The sequence below is a fragment of the Hemibagrus wyckioides genome, linkage group LG22, assembly GCF_019097595.1.
Source record: "Hemibagrus wyckioides isolate EC202008001 linkage group LG22, SWU_Hwy_1.0, whole genome shotgun sequence".
In the NCBI taxonomy this organism is placed as follows: Eukaryota; Metazoa; Chordata; class Actinopteri; order Siluriformes; family Bagridae; genus Hemibagrus; species Hemibagrus wyckioides.
The window spans coordinates 7,532,125-7,549,959 of record NC_080731.1 but is presented as its reverse complement, the minus strand read 5'-3'; the positions used below and the strand labels follow the sequence as shown (position 1 = coordinate 7,549,959).

General features: G+C 40.9%; 2 protein-coding genes across 4 annotated transcripts in view; both read right to left on the bottom strand.

Moving 5' to 3' along the window:
* Positions 1–2,542, bottom strand: part of parp8 (poly (ADP-ribose) polymerase family, member 8) — a 41,520-nt gene extending 38,978 nt beyond the window's left edge. The window contains exons 1-2 of the mRNA XM_058374631.1: positions 1,908–2,542; positions 1,379–1,433 (exon numbers count right to left, since the gene is read on the bottom strand). Coding sequence (XP_058230614.1) covers positions 1,379–1,433; positions 1,908–1,992 — 140 coding nt within the window. The 5' untranslated portion in view covers positions 1,993–2,542. The remainder of the gene's footprint in view (positions 1–1,378; positions 1,434–1,907) is intronic.
* A 12,235-nt stretch (positions 2,543–14,777) lies between these two features.
* The window catches only part of pdzd2 (PDZ domain containing 2), an 82,659-nt gene continuing 79,601 nt past the window's right edge, over positions 14,778–17,835 (bottom strand). For 2 of the 3 annotated variants that reach the window (XM_058375011.1, XM_058375012.1), the window contains exons 20-24: positions 17,652–17,769; positions 17,264–17,365; positions 16,768–17,041; positions 16,244–16,378; positions 14,779–16,002 (exon numbers count right to left, since the gene is read on the bottom strand). In XM_058375011.1, the coding sequence (XP_058230994.1) occupies positions 15,836–16,002; positions 16,244–16,378; positions 16,768–17,041; positions 17,264–17,365; positions 17,652–17,769 (796 nt within the window). In that variant the 3' untranslated portion in view covers positions 14,779–15,835. Of the gene's footprint in view, positions 16,003–16,243; positions 16,379–16,767; positions 17,042–17,263; positions 17,366–17,651; positions 17,770–17,835 lie in introns of all 3 variants that reach the window. The other variant, XM_058375010.1, reaches the window with a different exon arrangement.

The window sequence follows — 17,835 nt, the reverse complement described above, 5'->3', positions numbered from 1 at the left end:
AAGGTAAAAGTTTTCATTCCCTTAGGAAGCAGAAAATTAATCTACAGCAACAGAAATGTTTGTCTGTTAGGTTTTTATAAATAAATATATAAATATATCTGTGCTCTAGATATTCTCTAGCAACTGCCTGCAGTGTCTTTTGAATCCTCCGGTGTTTGTATCCTCTCAGCAGTAATATTCAGACTAACCAGAACCAGAATTCTCAGCCAATATTCTCGAATTATTCATCACATATCTGTTATACAACGCTTTCCTTAGACAAAGATCTAGAGACTTCGAAGATCATGAAAATAAAACATATTTTCCAACTAGCTAGTTTTGGTGTTTTTATATTTGGAATTAACAACATTTTTCTTTTCGCTATAGCACTGTTGCCACAATCACAGCTCCAGGGTTCCTGGCTCAATCCTGAACTTGGGTTACTGTATGTATGGAGTTTCATACACCGATCAGGCATAACGTTATGAGCAGTGAGAGGTGAAGTGAATAACACTGATGATCTCCTCATCATGGCACCTGTTAGTGGGTGGGATATATTAGGCAGTAAATGAACATTTTGTCCTCAAAGTTGATGTGTTAGAAGCAGGAAAAATGGGAGTGAGTTTGACGAAGGGCTAAATTGTGATGGCTAGATCAAAGCATCTCCAAAACTGCAGCTCTTGTCGGGTGTTCCCGGTCTGCAGTGGTCAGTATCTATCAAATGTGGTCCAAGGACGGAACAGTGGTGACCCGGAGACAGGATCATGGGTGGCCAAGGCTCATTGACGCACCTGGTTAGAGAAGGCTGGCCCGTGTGATCCGATCCAACAGACAAGCTACTGATGCTCAAACTGCTGAAGAAGTTAATGCTGGTTCTGATAGAAAGGTGTCAGAATACACAGTGCAGGACGGGTCAGGGCTGTTTCGGCAGCAAAAGGGGGACCAACACAATGTGAGGTGGTCATAATGTTATGCCTGCTCGTTGTATATTCTCCATGTAGGTTTCTCTAGCTTCCAAAAACACACTGGTTAGTTGAATTGGCTTGGAAAAATTGCTCCTTTGTGTGTGTGTGTGTGTGTGTGTGTGCAGTACTGTATAATAAGACACAGGCATCCCAATTAGGGTGTATCCCTGCCTCATGCCCAGCGTTCCTAGGACATTCCTCCTGAGACAAAGCCTTTACCAATGAAAATGATATTTTTTTTAAACAAGAAATCTGAGAGATTATGTCCACAACATGGATTCACGGTTCAGATAAAAGATTCAGATCACATTGTTTTTTCTCCTCAGTGTTGAAACTGTGCGCTGGAGCTGCGGAAGGTGAAGGAGGAGATGGAGCGCTGACGTTGGATGCTAGCATTGCCTGCCATTACAGCCATAAATGTTGATTACATTTACCTTTTCGATCCTTTCGAGTAGGTGAAGGTGAAGGTGGCGTCGGCGAATCGGAAATCTGAAAGAGAGACAGAAATATGCTATCATCATTCTATGTATGGATATTTTCTAAAACGCACACAGACTGGAAGGTCCCTTCTCAACAAGTGTAGTCTCCATGGCAACATCGAGAGGGGTTTCCGCTGTCATCGGATATTGAGGAAGCGGAGAGAGAGAGAGAGAGAGAGAGAGAGAGAGAGAGAGATCGCCTAATTAATATTTACCCAGCGTACACTCATGCTTGTTTACACTCCTTAGCGCGTGCTATAGAGCCAAACCAATTTTATTATTATTACTATTATTATAAAGAAACAGCTCACTAAGTGCATATTAATGGGGACAGTAAGAGTCTTGTTATGGTAAACTGACCATACCTAGAAGCAGCACTAACAAATATCAGTGCATCTTCTATTCAAAGCATCTGTTTTTTTAGGTAAAATGTTTATTGAGTATAATAATAATAATAATAATAATAATAAAGCAGAAAACTCACCCGAGAAAAGGCAGTCTTTCTCCGCCTGGCACCTCTGTATTACGATGTCGACGTCTTTTTGAATCCTCTCTTGCCTTGAACACATCCCCCTCAAACTCCTAAACCCTCAAGCGGAATGGCCTTTCTGGGAATCTCTGCAAATATTAACGTTTGTTTGTTTGTTTGCTTGTTTGTTTGTTTGTTTTTCCCCTTCAGTCACGACGGAGACGCAGCTGACCCAGGTGTCACACTAACCGCTCCGCTTTCACTCCGGCGACGCGCGAGCTCTCATGTCGTCTCAGCAAATATCGAAATGCACGTGTGGAATTATTAAAAACATAAAATATGTATATTTATATACAAATAAAAAAAATAAAACGCAGCCCACTCGGCAGCTCGAGGCTCCTACTCGCGACCGATAGCATGTAGATGTCAGTTTGACGGCGGAAGCAACGCTGCTAGCGCTGCTCATCACTGCGCGAGCCCCAACAATGGCGATTCTGAGCGAGCACGAGCCCTTAAAGTGAAACTACCACTACCGCAAAAAAAAAAAAAAAAAAAAAAAAGATGACAAGATAATAAGCAGGATAGAAATAAACGATACTTTATACACTAAAAATCCACAGTCACGTGACTAGAAATCATATCCAGCCTGTCATGGTCACGTCTTTCTTCGTGGTCATTAAAGATTCCATCAGAAAAAGTACTGAATTAATATCTGGAGTGTCGTAAAAGGGGAGGAGCTACTCCCCCCCCTTTTTAAAAAAAAAAATCCAGTTTAGACTGTCCAGCTATTCAGGAGCAGAGGTGGCTAAGAGGTGGTCACTGATTAAGTGACCAACCAGCACCACCCTAAAGTGGAACACAGGGCCACTCCAGGGAGATATTGTTTTCTGAGATGGATTAAGTTTGATACAGAATCTGAGTATCTGCTGAGTATATTCTGTTTGATTCTGTAACAAATATAGCCTTGATTGTAGCACAAGGTGGTGTAAAGTAGGTCAGATGATAACAGTAGCCAGATTCATTGAAGTGTACACACGGATCAGGCGTAACATTATGACCGCCTGCCTGATATTGTGTTAGTCCGTCTTTTGCTGACAAAACAGCCCTGACCCATCATGCACTGTGTGTTCTGACACCTTTCTATCAGAACCAGCATTAACTTCTTCAGCAGTTTGAGCAACAGTAGCTTGTCTGTTGGATCGGATCACACGGGCCAGCCTTCACTCCCCACGTGCATCAATGAGCCTTGGCCGCCCATGACCCTGTCACCGGTTCACCACTGTTCCTTCCTTGGACCGCTTTTGATAGATACTGACCATTGCAGACCGGGAACACCCCACAAGAGCTGCAGTTTTGGAGATGCTCTGATCCAGTGGTCTAGCCATCACAATTTGGCCCTTGTCAAACTCGCTCAAATCCTTACGCTTGCCCATTTTTCCTGCTTCTAACACATCAACTTTGAGGATAAAATGTTCACTTGCTGCCTAATATATCCCACCCACTAACAGGTGCCATGATGAGGAGATCATCAGTGTTATTCACTTCACCTGTCAGTGTTCATAATGTTATGCCTGATCGGTGTATGTGCAAGTTGTATTTACATATACAGCATATAATGTGTAAAGAAAAGAGTAATTATAGATAGACAGATAGATAGATAGATAGATAGATAGATAGATAGATAGATAGATAGATAGATAGATAGATAGATAGATAGACAGACCAGATAATCTAGGGGTATTCTATGAATTTACAATATGTACATTATAATTATGTTATACAACGAATAATGTACAGGGTGAAGCAGAACTGCAAGGTGGTGAAGTGTTAGTGGGACATGATGTATCCTAGCGGTGTATTGTAGAGTTCAGAAGATTTATGGCTGTGGGGAAAAAACTGGCCCTGAACCTGCTGCCTCTGGTGCGGAGAGTCCTGTATCTCCTCCTGGATAGAAGGAGGTGGAACAGTTTATGACTCGGGTGGGAGGAGTCTTTGATGATATTGTGTGCTCTGCACAGTGAAGAGACTCAATGGCGGGTAGATGGGTGCCGATGATGCTTTGGGGCGGTTTTCACCTCCCTTTGCAGTGATTTCCTTTCACACATTGTGGAGCTGCCATACCGCACTGTGATGGAGCTTGTCAAGATGCTCTTGTTGTTGTTGTTATCAGTAGTAGTAGTAGTAGTAGTTGCTGTCAAATAATGCATTGATAGGCTAGTCTGAATAATAACTACATCTCACAGAATCTCTGGTAAAACAGTGGCAGCTCATCCAGATCCCCACCATATACTGCAAATGTCATTCAACAAAGTCCTTACATTCTACTCTATGCATTAGAAATGCCATTAAAATACTAATTACCTCTTTTAAGTGTACAATGATTTTAAGATGTCTGCTATTTTAAAGATATTGTAGACCTTGTTGTGCAATGTACACCGATCAGGCATAACATTATGAGCAGTGACAGGTGAAGTGAATAACACTGATGATCTCCTCATCATGGCACCTGTTAGTGGGTGGGATATATTAGGCAGCAAGTGACCATTTTGTCCTCAAATGGACAAATGTAAGGATTTGAGTGAGTTTGACGAAGGGTCAAATTGTGATGGATAGACGACTGGATCAGAGCATCTCCAAAACTGCAGCTCTTGTGGGGTGTTCCCGGTCTACAGTGGTCAGTATCTATCAAAAGTGGTCCAAGGAAGGAACAGTGGTGAATCGACAGTGTCATGGGCGGCCAAGGCTCATTGATGCACGTGGGGAGCGAAGGCTGGTCCGTGTGATCCGATCCAACAGACGAGCTACTGTTGCTCAAACTGCTGAAGAAGTTAATGCTGGTTCTGATAGAAAGGTGTCAGAACACACAGTGCATGACGGGTCAGGGCTGTTTTGTCAGCAAAAGACGGACCAACACAATATTATCATAATGTCATAATGTTATGCCTGATCGGTGTAGTTTCAAATAGTTATTATTGCCCCTATATGTCAAAATGGGAAAAGCAACATGTGCTAATGGAGGCCCATTGGGGAGCAAATCACACTGCCCCATGCTCGTGCTATAAACATTTTCAGCGGAGAAGCAGCAGAGGACAGTTAGGAGTTTATGATAGGGTCGCAGTTTTTCTGCAAAGAACGGCAATGTGTAAGTTCAGACAGTGAGCCTATAGTGCACTGTACTCTATTGTAAGGTATAATATGAATACTGTGAGATGAAAATAGGAATTATGGAGTCGAAAATATATCTATTTACCAGCTGTGCTGTTATTATCCACCTTTAAAATGACTTGTAGCAGTAGTAATGTTAATTCCTTTCTACCAGCACTCACCAGCTGGCACTGATGCCTGTGTTTCAGCAGCTTGGAGGTGCTTAAAACAAGCAAGGAGGAGATGATTCTATAGGCCCTATGTAGATATGGAGTCTTAGATGATCGTAGAGAACTGATATTGTCCAGGAACATTAAAAAAAAAACTACACTGGATGTTGGACAATTCATTCTTTAATAAATGAAAAATTCTTAGCATCGTTAAATCACACCACCACATCATTGATCATTTTCCTATAACGGCATGCGCTGTAGTGTTTTATTCTTCATTCTGTTCTATTTAGTACAATAGTTACTGCACAATGAAGACATCGCAGACTAATTCAACATACCAAAAGTGTATTATCTCCATATCCTGCAGCTTAGAACAATGAGTCAAGGTTTGATGCTTTATTCCTGGCTTATTAACAGGCTGTGTTTTTGGAGTTTATCCAGTAAGACACCAGCAGAACAGCTGTGCTCCAATTCAGCTTCAGTCAGCAGTTGGACATGACCCGTCCTCCTAAGCTGTGCAAGAGTTAATCCTGACCGCAGACTTTTCATGAATGAAAGCATTTCCTTTCCTTTAATCTCAGCCCTCTTTCTCTATGAGTTGCTGATGATGAATCACGTGAATTGTTTTGCAAATGGTGCTCTCATCATCTCCATCCAGACGCCATTCAGCATTCGGGCAATTATTTTAATGCACTATGGCATGAGGCACTCTCTTTCTTCTCAACCCACAGCTGAAAGCCAGCGGTGCCCCGTTCTGAAAGACGCACGTAGGGTGAAATCTGTCGACACAGTTTGCTGGTTGTAAAAACATGCTGAGGTAAGTATGGGCATGCGGCGAGGGGCACTGTAAGTGTAGCTGACTGAGAGAGAGAGAAATTCCCGCACCATTGACTTGACTGCTTGCTGAAGTCGGCTCATTAATTCCAATTTCACAGAGAAGCTGATAGTTTGGTAAGTGTGCCATCGAGGCACCCACATGCACTCTGATACACTTTATCATCTGCTCTCCATGCTACGTAAAGTCAGTTTAAATGTCTGGAGACCTGAGATATTTTCATCACCATAATCATGCTATTCCACTCCAAATCTTTCTGCCGCAATCTTTTTCCTTCCACGAGGCACCGGTTTATAGCTGTAATATAATTAATGTACATGAGTTTATTAACATTGGCTTGATAGACTGCCTCTTTCCTTTAAATGAAATTGTAATTGAAAGCTGTTCAGGAGATGAAGAGTACAGTTTTTTTTTTTTACGAAGAATAAAAAATTAAATCTAGCATCCTCAGTGGTTCTTTATTAAGAGGTCATTACTGTTCCCTTAGCAGAGATTTCCTTTAGAGTTGTTAGAACCAGAAAGAAAGGGCTCTTTACTGTAAAAGGAAGTATTGGTTTGTCAGGAGAATATACACTATATTGACAAAGGTTTTGGGACACCGCTCAAGATCATTGAATTCAGGGGTTGGGCTTGGCACCTTATGTCCAGTGAAAGGAACTCTTAATGCTTCAGCTTCATACCAAGACATTTTGGACAATTTCATGCTCCCCACTTTGTGGGAACAGTTTGGGGATGACCCCTTCCTGTTCCAACATGACCAGGGCACAAAGCAAGGTCCATAAAGACATGGATGAGCGAGTTTGGTGTGAAGGAACCTCACAGAGTCCTGACCTTAACCTTATAGATCATCTCTGGGGATGAATTAGAACGTAGACTGCAAGCCTCCTCCAACATCAGTGCCTGACCTCACAAATGTGCTTTAGAGGAATGGTCAAAAATTCCCATAAACACACTCCTAAACCTTGTGGAAAGCCTTCTGAAGCTGTTATAGCATGGATGAGCAAGTTTGGAGTGGAGGAACTTGAACGACCTGCACAGAGTCCTGACCTCAACTCGATAGATCATCTTTGGGATGAATTAGAGCGGAGAAATGTGAGCCAGACCTTCTCGTCCAACATCAGTGCCTGACCTCACAAATGCGCTTCTAGAGGAACGGTCAAAAATTCCCATAAACACACTCCAAAACCTTGTGGAAAGCCTTCCCAGAAGAGTTGAAGCTGTTATAGCTGCAAAGGGCGGGACAACTCCATATTACATTCATGTGCATGTAAAGGCAGACGTCCCAAAACCTTTGGTGATATAGTATACAAAAAAAATATATAAAAATATATAAAAAACAAAATTAGTTTAAATAAAAATAAAAGATTTGAATTTATCCAAGGGAAGTTTCTTTCTCTTTTGGAACCCTACAACAGATGCTTTTCCTTTTCTAGAGGTCTTTTTTAGAAAGCCTGAGCTATTAACTATCCAAAGAGCCCTTAAGGAACCATCTTTCTCTTTGATTGTAGCAGTTACAACACAGGACACTCAGACTCAAGTTGCACATGAATCCTGGGAGAATGTTTTATTTATAGGCCCAGGGAAAAGGTAAGGGGAAAGATGTGCAGGTGTTCTGTGTGCATGAATTTCTCACAACGTTGGAGGCCTGAATTTCTCAGAAGGGGGATCTGTGTAACAAGAACCGAGAGATGAGATTTTATGTGGCTCACAGTGTATTACTCTCCACTCTTCTGTTCTCCTCCTCCTCAGCACTTTTATACCACTCTCAGTGAGCCAGCAGGTCGGGAGTCAAATGCTGATTAATTACTAACACACTCTTGGAAGAAAATGATTCCTCAAGGCTTCTTTGGAAGGTTAATGGGGAAGTCATATGTGGTACCTTTTCTAAAAGAGACACCCTCTGCTGTAGATTGTGTCGCAGACAGACAAACCACATCCAATTCAGTTCAATTCAATTTTATTAGTATAGGGATTTTAACAGTGGACATCAGCTTTACAGAAATGAAGTGTACTTTTCAGAGACCCAGGTCCCAGCTTTAGATTTTAAACAATCCACAATTCATGAAGCATCTTTTGTTCACTTTTCTGGCCACAAGCATCAGAATCTCGAAGATCTAATCGGCTTTTTGCACTTCGGTGCACTGGTTTCCATCAGAAAACCATTGAACATTGTGAACCAGTGAGCTGTACAGAGCGAGATATAATCCATCCATCATTTCTGCATCGTTTTCCACATTATTTGTACTAGTAAGTATTACAAATATTGTCTATTGCATCTAAATTAAACTGAACAACAGAATGTTTTCCTGTTTGAGGTAGAACCCCTTCAGGAGGCTTTAAATATAACTATATACAGAACCCTTCAGGAAATTCTTTTCAGCAACAGAAACAGTGTCTCTGAATTTTTTTTTTTTTTATTGTAATAGATGTCTTTAGGACGTGACAATAGTTTGGAGAAGATTAGTCAAGGTTTCAAGGTTCCTCCTTTTCATCCAAATGACTCTTGCTCTTTTTCATAAGACAGTTTGGTGTCAGATGTGCCGCATATTTGGTTTTAGCTGTCATTGTCTCTCGTACTAATTTGGCCTCGGAGGCACTTTGTGTGTGGTAAAGTTTTCTGTACACTCTAAGACGCTATTAGAAAGAGTTTTTTTAAGGGTGGTTTATTAAAGGGTTCCTTAAGGGTTTATACACTATATTGCCAAAAGTTTTGGGACGTCTGCCTATTACATGGATGTAATATGGAGTTGACCCGCCCTTTGCAGCTATAACAGCTTCAACTCTTCTGGGAAGGCTTTCCACAAGGTTTAGGAGTGTGTTTATGGGAATTTTTGACCATTCCAATTTTTGAAGCGCATTTGTGAGGTCAGGCACTGATGATGGACGAGAAGACCTGGCTCGCATGACCTGGCTTGCAAGACCTCTGCTCTAATTCATCCCAAAGGTGTTCTATCAAGTTGAGGTCAGGACTCTGTGCAGGTCAGTCAAGTTCCTCCACACCAAACTCACTCATCCATGTCTTTATGGACCTTGCTTTGTGCACTGGTGTGCAGTCATGTTGGAACAGGAAGGGGTCATCCCCACACTGTTCTCACAAATTTGGGAGCATGAAATTGTCCAAAATGTCTTGGTATGCTGGAGCATTAAGCGTTCCTTTCACTGGAACTAAGGGGCCAAGCCCTACCCCTGAAAAACAACAACTTAATTCAATGATTTGGGGTGTGTTCCAAAACCTTTGGTAATATAATGTATTATGTATATGTAATGAGTTATTTGTTCCCTAAAAGATTTCAAACATTTCAAATAAACACTTTTTGTAGGGTTCTACATAGAAGCTTTAATTGTTAAATATGGTGTTTATGGACAACCAAATAACCCACAGTGTTGTAGTTATGAATTTATTATTATTATTCTCTCATTACCGTGCCCCGGGTTCGATTCCCAGGGAGCTAACCCAGCCACTGAAGAGTTAACTATTCTTCTTCTTCTTCTTCTTCTTCTTCTTCTTATTATTATTATTATTATCAATTATGTGGGGTGTATATGTGTGTTTGTGTATGTAAAGGTTTAGAAAGGATGATGTAGTAATGGTGTGGTGTTTGGGGGGGGGTGTTGGAGGAACCTCGTTCTTGCACCTTGACTGTTAAGGTCAACACACTCAGCAGTCATTTTAATTATGCATTCAGCCAAGCAGAAATCGATGCTGGGATTTTCAGGTGGTGGTCGGTGATTACATTAACAATTCATTGCTTAAGCGTGATGAAAAATATTTAGGAAAATGTTCCAAGCACATTTGGCCCATCCATCACCCAGTCAGCACAATGTGACTATCACACTCGAAAATCCATGCTCACACTTGGCTTATGCTCCTGTTCATTTATCTAAGAATAAAAAGAAGGGTGTGAAACATTTGGCGTTTGGAGATTTATACGGTGAGTTCATATTAGGGACACGAGGCTGTATCAGCATAAAGGACAAAGGTGTGATGAAGTAACATTTACACCCTGTTGACTGATCAAATCTGATTTTTAAACAGAAGCTCAGTGACAGTAGCGCTGACTATAAGGCAAGTCATAAACTTATAGTGATAAGCGCAGACTAATGTTATCGTTTCTAAAGTAACAACTGGTTCAAAAGGACTTTTATGGCAGACGCTTAATACAATCTTGGGCGAAGATTACAGCTCTACTGGAGGGATGTGGTTAAGGTGTTTGACTATTGATCAGAAGGTTGTAAATTTGAGTCCCAGGTCCACCAAGCTGCTACTGCTGGGCCTCTGAACAAGGCCTGTAACCTTCAGTTGCCGATTCTGGAGCTGGGTGTCTGCCAAATGTCAGAAATGTAAATACCGTATGACAAAAAAAATGCTAATATGGTATAGCTTTCTGTAAGGATATGTTTAATTGTCAACAGAAATATCACTTATATTTGTAAATCTCCACAAGTGGTACATGACAGCCTACAAATATCTCACCGTTTCCTTGTTCAGTTCAGTCTCATTTCCTGATTCCTTATTTTTTACATGTTAAATCATAAAATCCTAGAGAATTCATTCTCTTTTTCATGACGGACATCAAAAATGAGGTCATAGTGGCAGACTGGACCTTATTGGGCACTGTGTATAGGATATATAGGCTAATACAGGCTCATTCTAGTGTGAATAAAACATGAGCTCACTAAGCATTAGCCGTTTTTACGATTTGAGACGAAACACAGCCCCAGTTGGACAGTAGCAGTTATTTAAGAATGCATGCCATCCACTCGATGAGCAGTGGTTACACCAACGAGCTGTCCATTTTAAACAGCCTGGCACATCTCCCTTTTGAACAGGAATCTTTAAAATTCCAGACCGAGTCCCGTTCTCTCAGAACACAATCATTCAGAGCTGGCTGTGCTATTCAAAGAAGGGCAGCAAAGTGAGAAATTAGATGTCACCGCTCTGAGCTTGGAGGGGGGAGATACAGATAAAGCCACATGCTTTTCATTTCTTAGCTACGGGATCAGAACCGGAGCGTGTGGGGCGAGTGGTGATTGTATGTGTGAGATGGAGGTGAATTATGACTAAATTGCAGGGACAGTGGCTGGAATTACAAAACGTAGCCATCAACACATCCCCGATGAGGTCATTCGTATTAGGATTAAAATGTTTCCTCATAGGATAAAGATGATGTCAGTGAACCTTACCTCTGTGCTGACTTTAAATCATACTGGTGTTTCTTCCTTTAGTTTGACAACTGTCTGCACACACACACACACACACACACACACACACACACACACAAGCAATGAAAATGAACTTGTAAAGCCTTGACATTTCAGCACACTCACTAATACCCACTGTATAGCCAAAAGTTTTCGGACGTCTGCCTTTATATGCACATGAATGTAATATGGAGTTGACCCGCCCTTTGCAGTTATAACAGCTTCAGCTCTTCTGGGAAGGCTTTCCACAAGGTTTTGGAGTGTGTTTATTGACCATTCCTCTAGAAGCGCATATATGAGGTCAGGCACCGATGTTGGACGAGGCTTGCAGTCTCCACTCTAATTCATCGCAAAGGTGTTAAGGTCAGGACTCTGAAGTTCCTCCACACCAAACTCGCTCATCCATGTCTTTATGGACCTTGTTTTGTGCACTGGTGTGCAGTCACGGTGGAACAGGAAGGGGTCATCCCCAAACTGTTCCCACAAAGCTGGGAGCATGAAATTGTCCAAAATGTCTTGGTATGCTGAAGCATTAAGAGTTCCTTTCACTGGAACTAAGGGGCCGAGCCCAACCCCTGAAAAACAACACCTGAATTCAAGGATTTGGAGGGGTGTCCCAAAGCTTTTGGCCATATAGTGTAGCTGCAATGATCAAAGATGCTGTATATATATATAAGCTGTTGCTGTGTAAATATACATCTTGTACCGGTACATAACCAAAGAAGTTTAGTGTGAAAGTAAACATGAAAATTAAGACAGTAGAACATTCTCGCTCTATTCTTACCATTCATAAGCCGTAGGAGATACAAACAACTGCACTTAACTGTGCTGTACACCAATCTACTACTTCATGTATCTTATGGAACTGGACTACATCTAACATCCTAGTGCTCAAAAAAAGCTGCATCTTGCTCTAGAAACGTCCATAAACCCACGTAAACTGTCCAGTATTAGAATTCGCTTTCAGAAGGTCAGACAAGACGGGCTCAGACTTTCTTTTTTACGTCCACCCACATTTGTGCACAGTCTCCTGCCTGAATCTCTCAAGCATTACCAATTAAGCAAAAATGAGATTAGATCATCAGGTAAATAGATTTTTCTTTTGAAAGTAAATTAAATATTTACTTTAGAAGGCTGCAGGGTTTCCCATTCGCTCGGTGAGTAGCAAACTCAGGTGGCCTTTGCAAAATCCTCGAGAAGTGTGACAGAAACAGGAAGTGAGCGATAACCGAAACATGTGACATTTTCTAGGTGATTGGGTTTCTTTCATACTTCAGGGTGTCACTGCTTGACTCACAACCGCAAAAAACAATACAGGAAGAGTTCCTTTATATTGTATTGCTGAGGTATAATAATCCAGGCATAGATGTAAGGTGATCTTTAACTGAGAATAAATTCATGCTAATAATAAAGCAGCTGAAATGAGCACAGGCTTCAGGATAACATGTCTGAAAATTAATATAAAAATGTATTTTTCATTTTATCAAATGATTTCTATTCCAATAGCAATATTATTTCCTTAAAGAATCGCACTCCCGAGCAAATCATAAATCCTCCATGAATTGCAAACCCAAGCTTTGGAAAATTCCCCGTTTTCAAGTCTGATATTAAAGTTTACACATGCAAAAGCTGTCACTGACACACTGCTGCCTCTTCACACTTTTCTTTGGTGTAAAAATAGTCTGTTTTCCAGCAGCTGCATCAACACTGTCTGTTCCCACCCCTGCACACCAATACAAGGCTATTTTTAAGTCTTCTGGCAAAAATAAACATCCATTAATTACAGTTCGAATAAACATTAGCACATTCAGGACACTGAAAAACATCTGCAGTTTTATCACGCCCAAGTCATTGTACAGTGTCCAAACACAGATCCACACTTAGTGAGCATTTTCTGCCAGGTTTTAATGAATTTTTGGCAGTAAGGAAAGTGATTTCAGAAATCTCTGGAGTCTCTTGCTGCCATCTGCACAGGTACAACACAATGCGGGTAGTGTTGTAGTGTCTGTAGACTTATGCCAAGAGCTCCAACACTCATGTACAGTTTGCTTTAACATGTGCTGTGGCATGGGGAAAGCTAAAATGATCCTCGCAGGTCAGTTATGGATCTGTAGATTTGGACTAGTGCACTATCCAGAGGTCAAAGAAACTGAAAAACTATTCAGCAGATGGCTGAGAACCCCTGCTCCATCCATCTATCTATCCATCTGTCCATCCATCTATCCATCTATCTAACCATTCACCCATCCATACATCTATCCATCCAGCCATCCATCCGTCCGTTCTTCTATCCATCCAGCCATCCATACATCTGCCCATCCTTCTATCCATCCATCATCCATCCATCCATCCTCCTATCTGTCCATTCATACACCCATCCATCCATCCTCCCATCCGTCCACTCGTCCATACATCCGTCCATTCATCTATCCATCTAACCCTTCACCCATCCATACATCTATCCATCCATCCATTTGTCCATTCTTCTATCCATCCATCCATCTATCTAACCATTCACCCATCCATACATCTATCCATCCTTCCTTCTATCCATCCAGCCATCCATCCGTCCGTTCATCTATCCATCCAGCCATCCATCTAACAATTCATCTATCCATCCATACATCTGCCCATCCTTCTATCCATCCATCCATCCATCCTCCCATCCGTCCACACATCCATCCATACATCTATCCATTTGTCCATTCATCTATCAATCCATCCATACATCTATCCATCCATCCATCTGTCTATCCATCATCCATCCATCCTCCCATCCATCTATCCGTCCACTCGTCCATCCATTCATCTAACCATTCACCCATAAATACATCTATCCATCCATCCGTCCATTCTTCTATCCATCATCCATCCATCTATCCATCCACTCATCCATCTGTCTATCCAACATCCATCCATCCTTACATCCATCTATCCGTCCACTCGTCCATCCATCCATCCATCCATCCACCTATCCACATTCCATTTACACACTACAGGCAATGTAAAGATGCCAATCAACCTACAAACACAATGCCCCCCGAAAATGAATCCCCAAGGTACGAGGCAAACCACTACCCACTAAACCACCATGCCCACACAGTACACATCACATCATTAACTGAAGTTCCATAGTGATGTGTTCTAAGATGCTTTTCTGCTCACCCCGGGTTGTAAAGAGCGGTTATTCGAGTTACTGTAAGCTTCCCATGAGCTCGAATCCTTCTTTTTTCATCTTCCTCACCAACATGTTGTTCCAACTGACAAAACTGGATGTTTTTGGTTTTTTTGCACCGTTATCTGTAAACTCTTAATACTGTCGTCAGTTCATGAGAAAAGCATGGCAAATAAGTGAATGTGACTTATGTACAGTGTCAGGATTAAATGTAGTTAAAACAAGACCAACTCAGAGATACAAACAGACGAATATGGCCAGGGATTTTGTACATGCATGGTAAATGACAACACAGGGTATTATCAATCAAACCAAATAGTAATAATAATTCAACTGACTTTTGTTTATTGTAACAGAAATCAAATATATGAAACAATATGTTTTGCACAAAATGCCAGGCCTCTTTTTCAGGTGAGCTTACATAAATAAAAGGTCAGCATAGACTCTAAAATGTAGCAACAGCATATGCATAAAGGTGCTACCAGTACCTTTGTGAGTCATTTTTTAAACAAAAGAAAAAGTGGTAAAAGGAAGGAAATGTTCATGTTAAGGTAGTTAACATAATTGAAAGAAAGATTAAGAAATAAATAACAGCACTGCACTGAAAAAATATTTCATGTCTATTCACAAAAGGGCATTTTTCCATGACTGCAATATTTCTTCATGATCGCAAATATTTACACAAATAATTCATGCTGGATGTTATTTTAGCATCGATGCTGTGTTGATTCAACATATCAGAGTTATAGCTCAAGGTCTGTGATGAGTTTATCTATTGAAAAAAAATATTCACAGCTACAAGAAGGCAATTAAGTCCTGCAAAATGTTCTGCAGTTAGTCAGAATAAAATGCAATTCAGAAAAATACTGTGGGTGAAATGTGGGATATTTTAAGCATGACAGCTAGCAGTTCCATCAGGAGTGTGTAATATGTTTTAGCACAACAAATGGAACAAAACAAACATTTTATACAGGAACTGTAAAAACTTTTATGTGGCTGTGAATAGGTTTAAAAAAAAGGCAATGAGGAAATGAAAAGGAAATAAGAGGGACGATTTCACAACTGTCAAAGTGAAAGCTTCAAGTCAGTCAAGCAGTCAGAACTTTAGCATCCTTGGGGAAGAAGCTTTTTTATAAAATAATAAATCCATCTAGAGCAAAATGTTCATTTCATGATCATGTAATTACACTGTACAAATAAGTACCTGCTTAGCTACACTGATTGCACAAATACTCGTAGAGAAGACGCCCTCCTTTCGAAATACCCTCGAAAATCAGCCGGGTCCTCGCTAGAAAAATGTATTGTCATAGAGACGTGGTACAAAACAAGTATATAAAAAGGGTAGAAAGTCTTCATATGTACAACAAGATCAGTTTGGCACTGCGTTTACATACAGCACGCGAGTCCTCGGAGGTCATACAGAAGTGCGTGGTTTTCTAATGACTAGCTGGATCGGACCCTCGGACACAGTCTTTATAACATTCCAGGCGTCATAGTGCATTAGGCCCTGCAAAGACCTGCCATTGATAGCCAGGAGCTCATCTCCAACATCAATAACCTGGGAGAGTTCAGCAGCACCTCCTAAAGAAATACACAGGACAGACGGTCATAACATGTGTTAATATTACTGCTATGCTAACCCAATAATTTGTTAATAATATGTCACCTAGTGGATTATAAATGAAAGCCGCCCATCATTTGATGACATTACCTGCACATTTCTTACTAAAGAAACATTTAATTCTCTTTGCATATGTGATGCTGTGTAATATTACTAACAACATCCCCCCCTAGTGGAGTTCAGTTGGAGGGAGATGTTTACCTCGGAAAATGCGTTTGATGTAAAGGGGACGGTCGCCATGGGCTGAAGCTTTGCCCCCCTCCAAGGTGAAACCCAGACCTGCTGACGTCTTCATCAGCTCCACTCTTAATGCTCCATCCGGACCAACCTCCACAGCTGGAACACACAGAACCGTGTTAAAAATGGCAAGCAAGACACAACTACTGGAGAATGACATTGATAATAATGAAGAGGAAGAGGAAGGAGAAGAATTATTTCTTAAGAAATGCTTTACCCATACTTAAGATGACTTTAAAAAGATTAAAAATGTACTAAGGATGAACTAATTCCACTATTTCTGTTTTCAATACAGTTGAGGCTCTGTGTATGAACTGATATATAATACTGATGCCCCCTAGTCTAATTCTGCCCCAGTCTTCCTGGCTGGCTGTGGCATAGTTGTGCTTCGAACTTCTGGAGGACGTTTAAACTTGATGCATAATTATCTGCATTATGTAATAATCTGCATTATATCTGCAATTTATTTGTAATTAGGGTTTATTTACCTGTCCCATTTTCCCTGCTGATGTCTGGAAAAGCAGAGGAAGAATAAGTTCTGGGTTTCAAAAGAAGTTCCTGTCTAACGGAGACAGGTTCACTGTCTTTGCCTCTTTGGACAACCACGAGTGCCTGTTTGGCTAGCTTGGTCTGATGGAGACAGGACAGAGCCTCGCCATGGGTTCTCCCACTTAGACTGCTCCCATTTATGGACAACACAACGTCCCCCCGACGAATGGTACCTTCCAAGCCGGCGGCGCCTTGAGTGAATACTCGATGGACCTGGCCAAAGAAAGCACATTATATTTGTTGATTTGAAAAATGTATTTCACACAAATAAAGACGAACACAACAACAATATTTTTTAACCTTAATTCATAAGCAATAAAAATGTTATTAACACTAATTGTACGATAGGGAACTATAATAATACAAAACAAAATATTTATTTTTGTTAGATACACATGAGATATAACTGCTCGGAATGTAAATAGGCAAGTTTACAGTGATCAGTTTCTGCTCCAGATCCACTCCTCCAGCGATGCTGAAACCCAGTCCAGAACCCTCGTTCTTTGTCAAGACCACAAAATAAATATCCTCCTTAACCTGAACAAAACACATTTAGACAATGGTTAGCTTTAGCATAAGCCAGAACAATACATCTGCAGCATGAGCAGAAACAATATATCTGGACCAAATATTAAACCATTGAACTATGGGTAATCACACCACTGTGGTGATAAAAGTGTAGGGAATTTCTTGTTATGTTTACAGTAAAAGTGTATTTTAGGTGGAAAGCTATCTTGTGATATATATCGAACAAATCGTGTCCTTGATAATCCTGTAGAAGAGCTATGCAAAAACGTATAGTGTCTTAGGAAAGCAGCATTACCTCTGAAACATTTTTAACCTCCTTTATCAGACTCATCACATCCAATACAGCCGGAAGGGAATTTAGGACATTCTGCACCTTCTTCTGCTCCACCGGTGAGGATGATAAATCTTTCAGACTGTTATAGAAGAAAGACAGAATGGGAGTCATAATGCATCTTACTATCATCCTCATGAAATGAAAA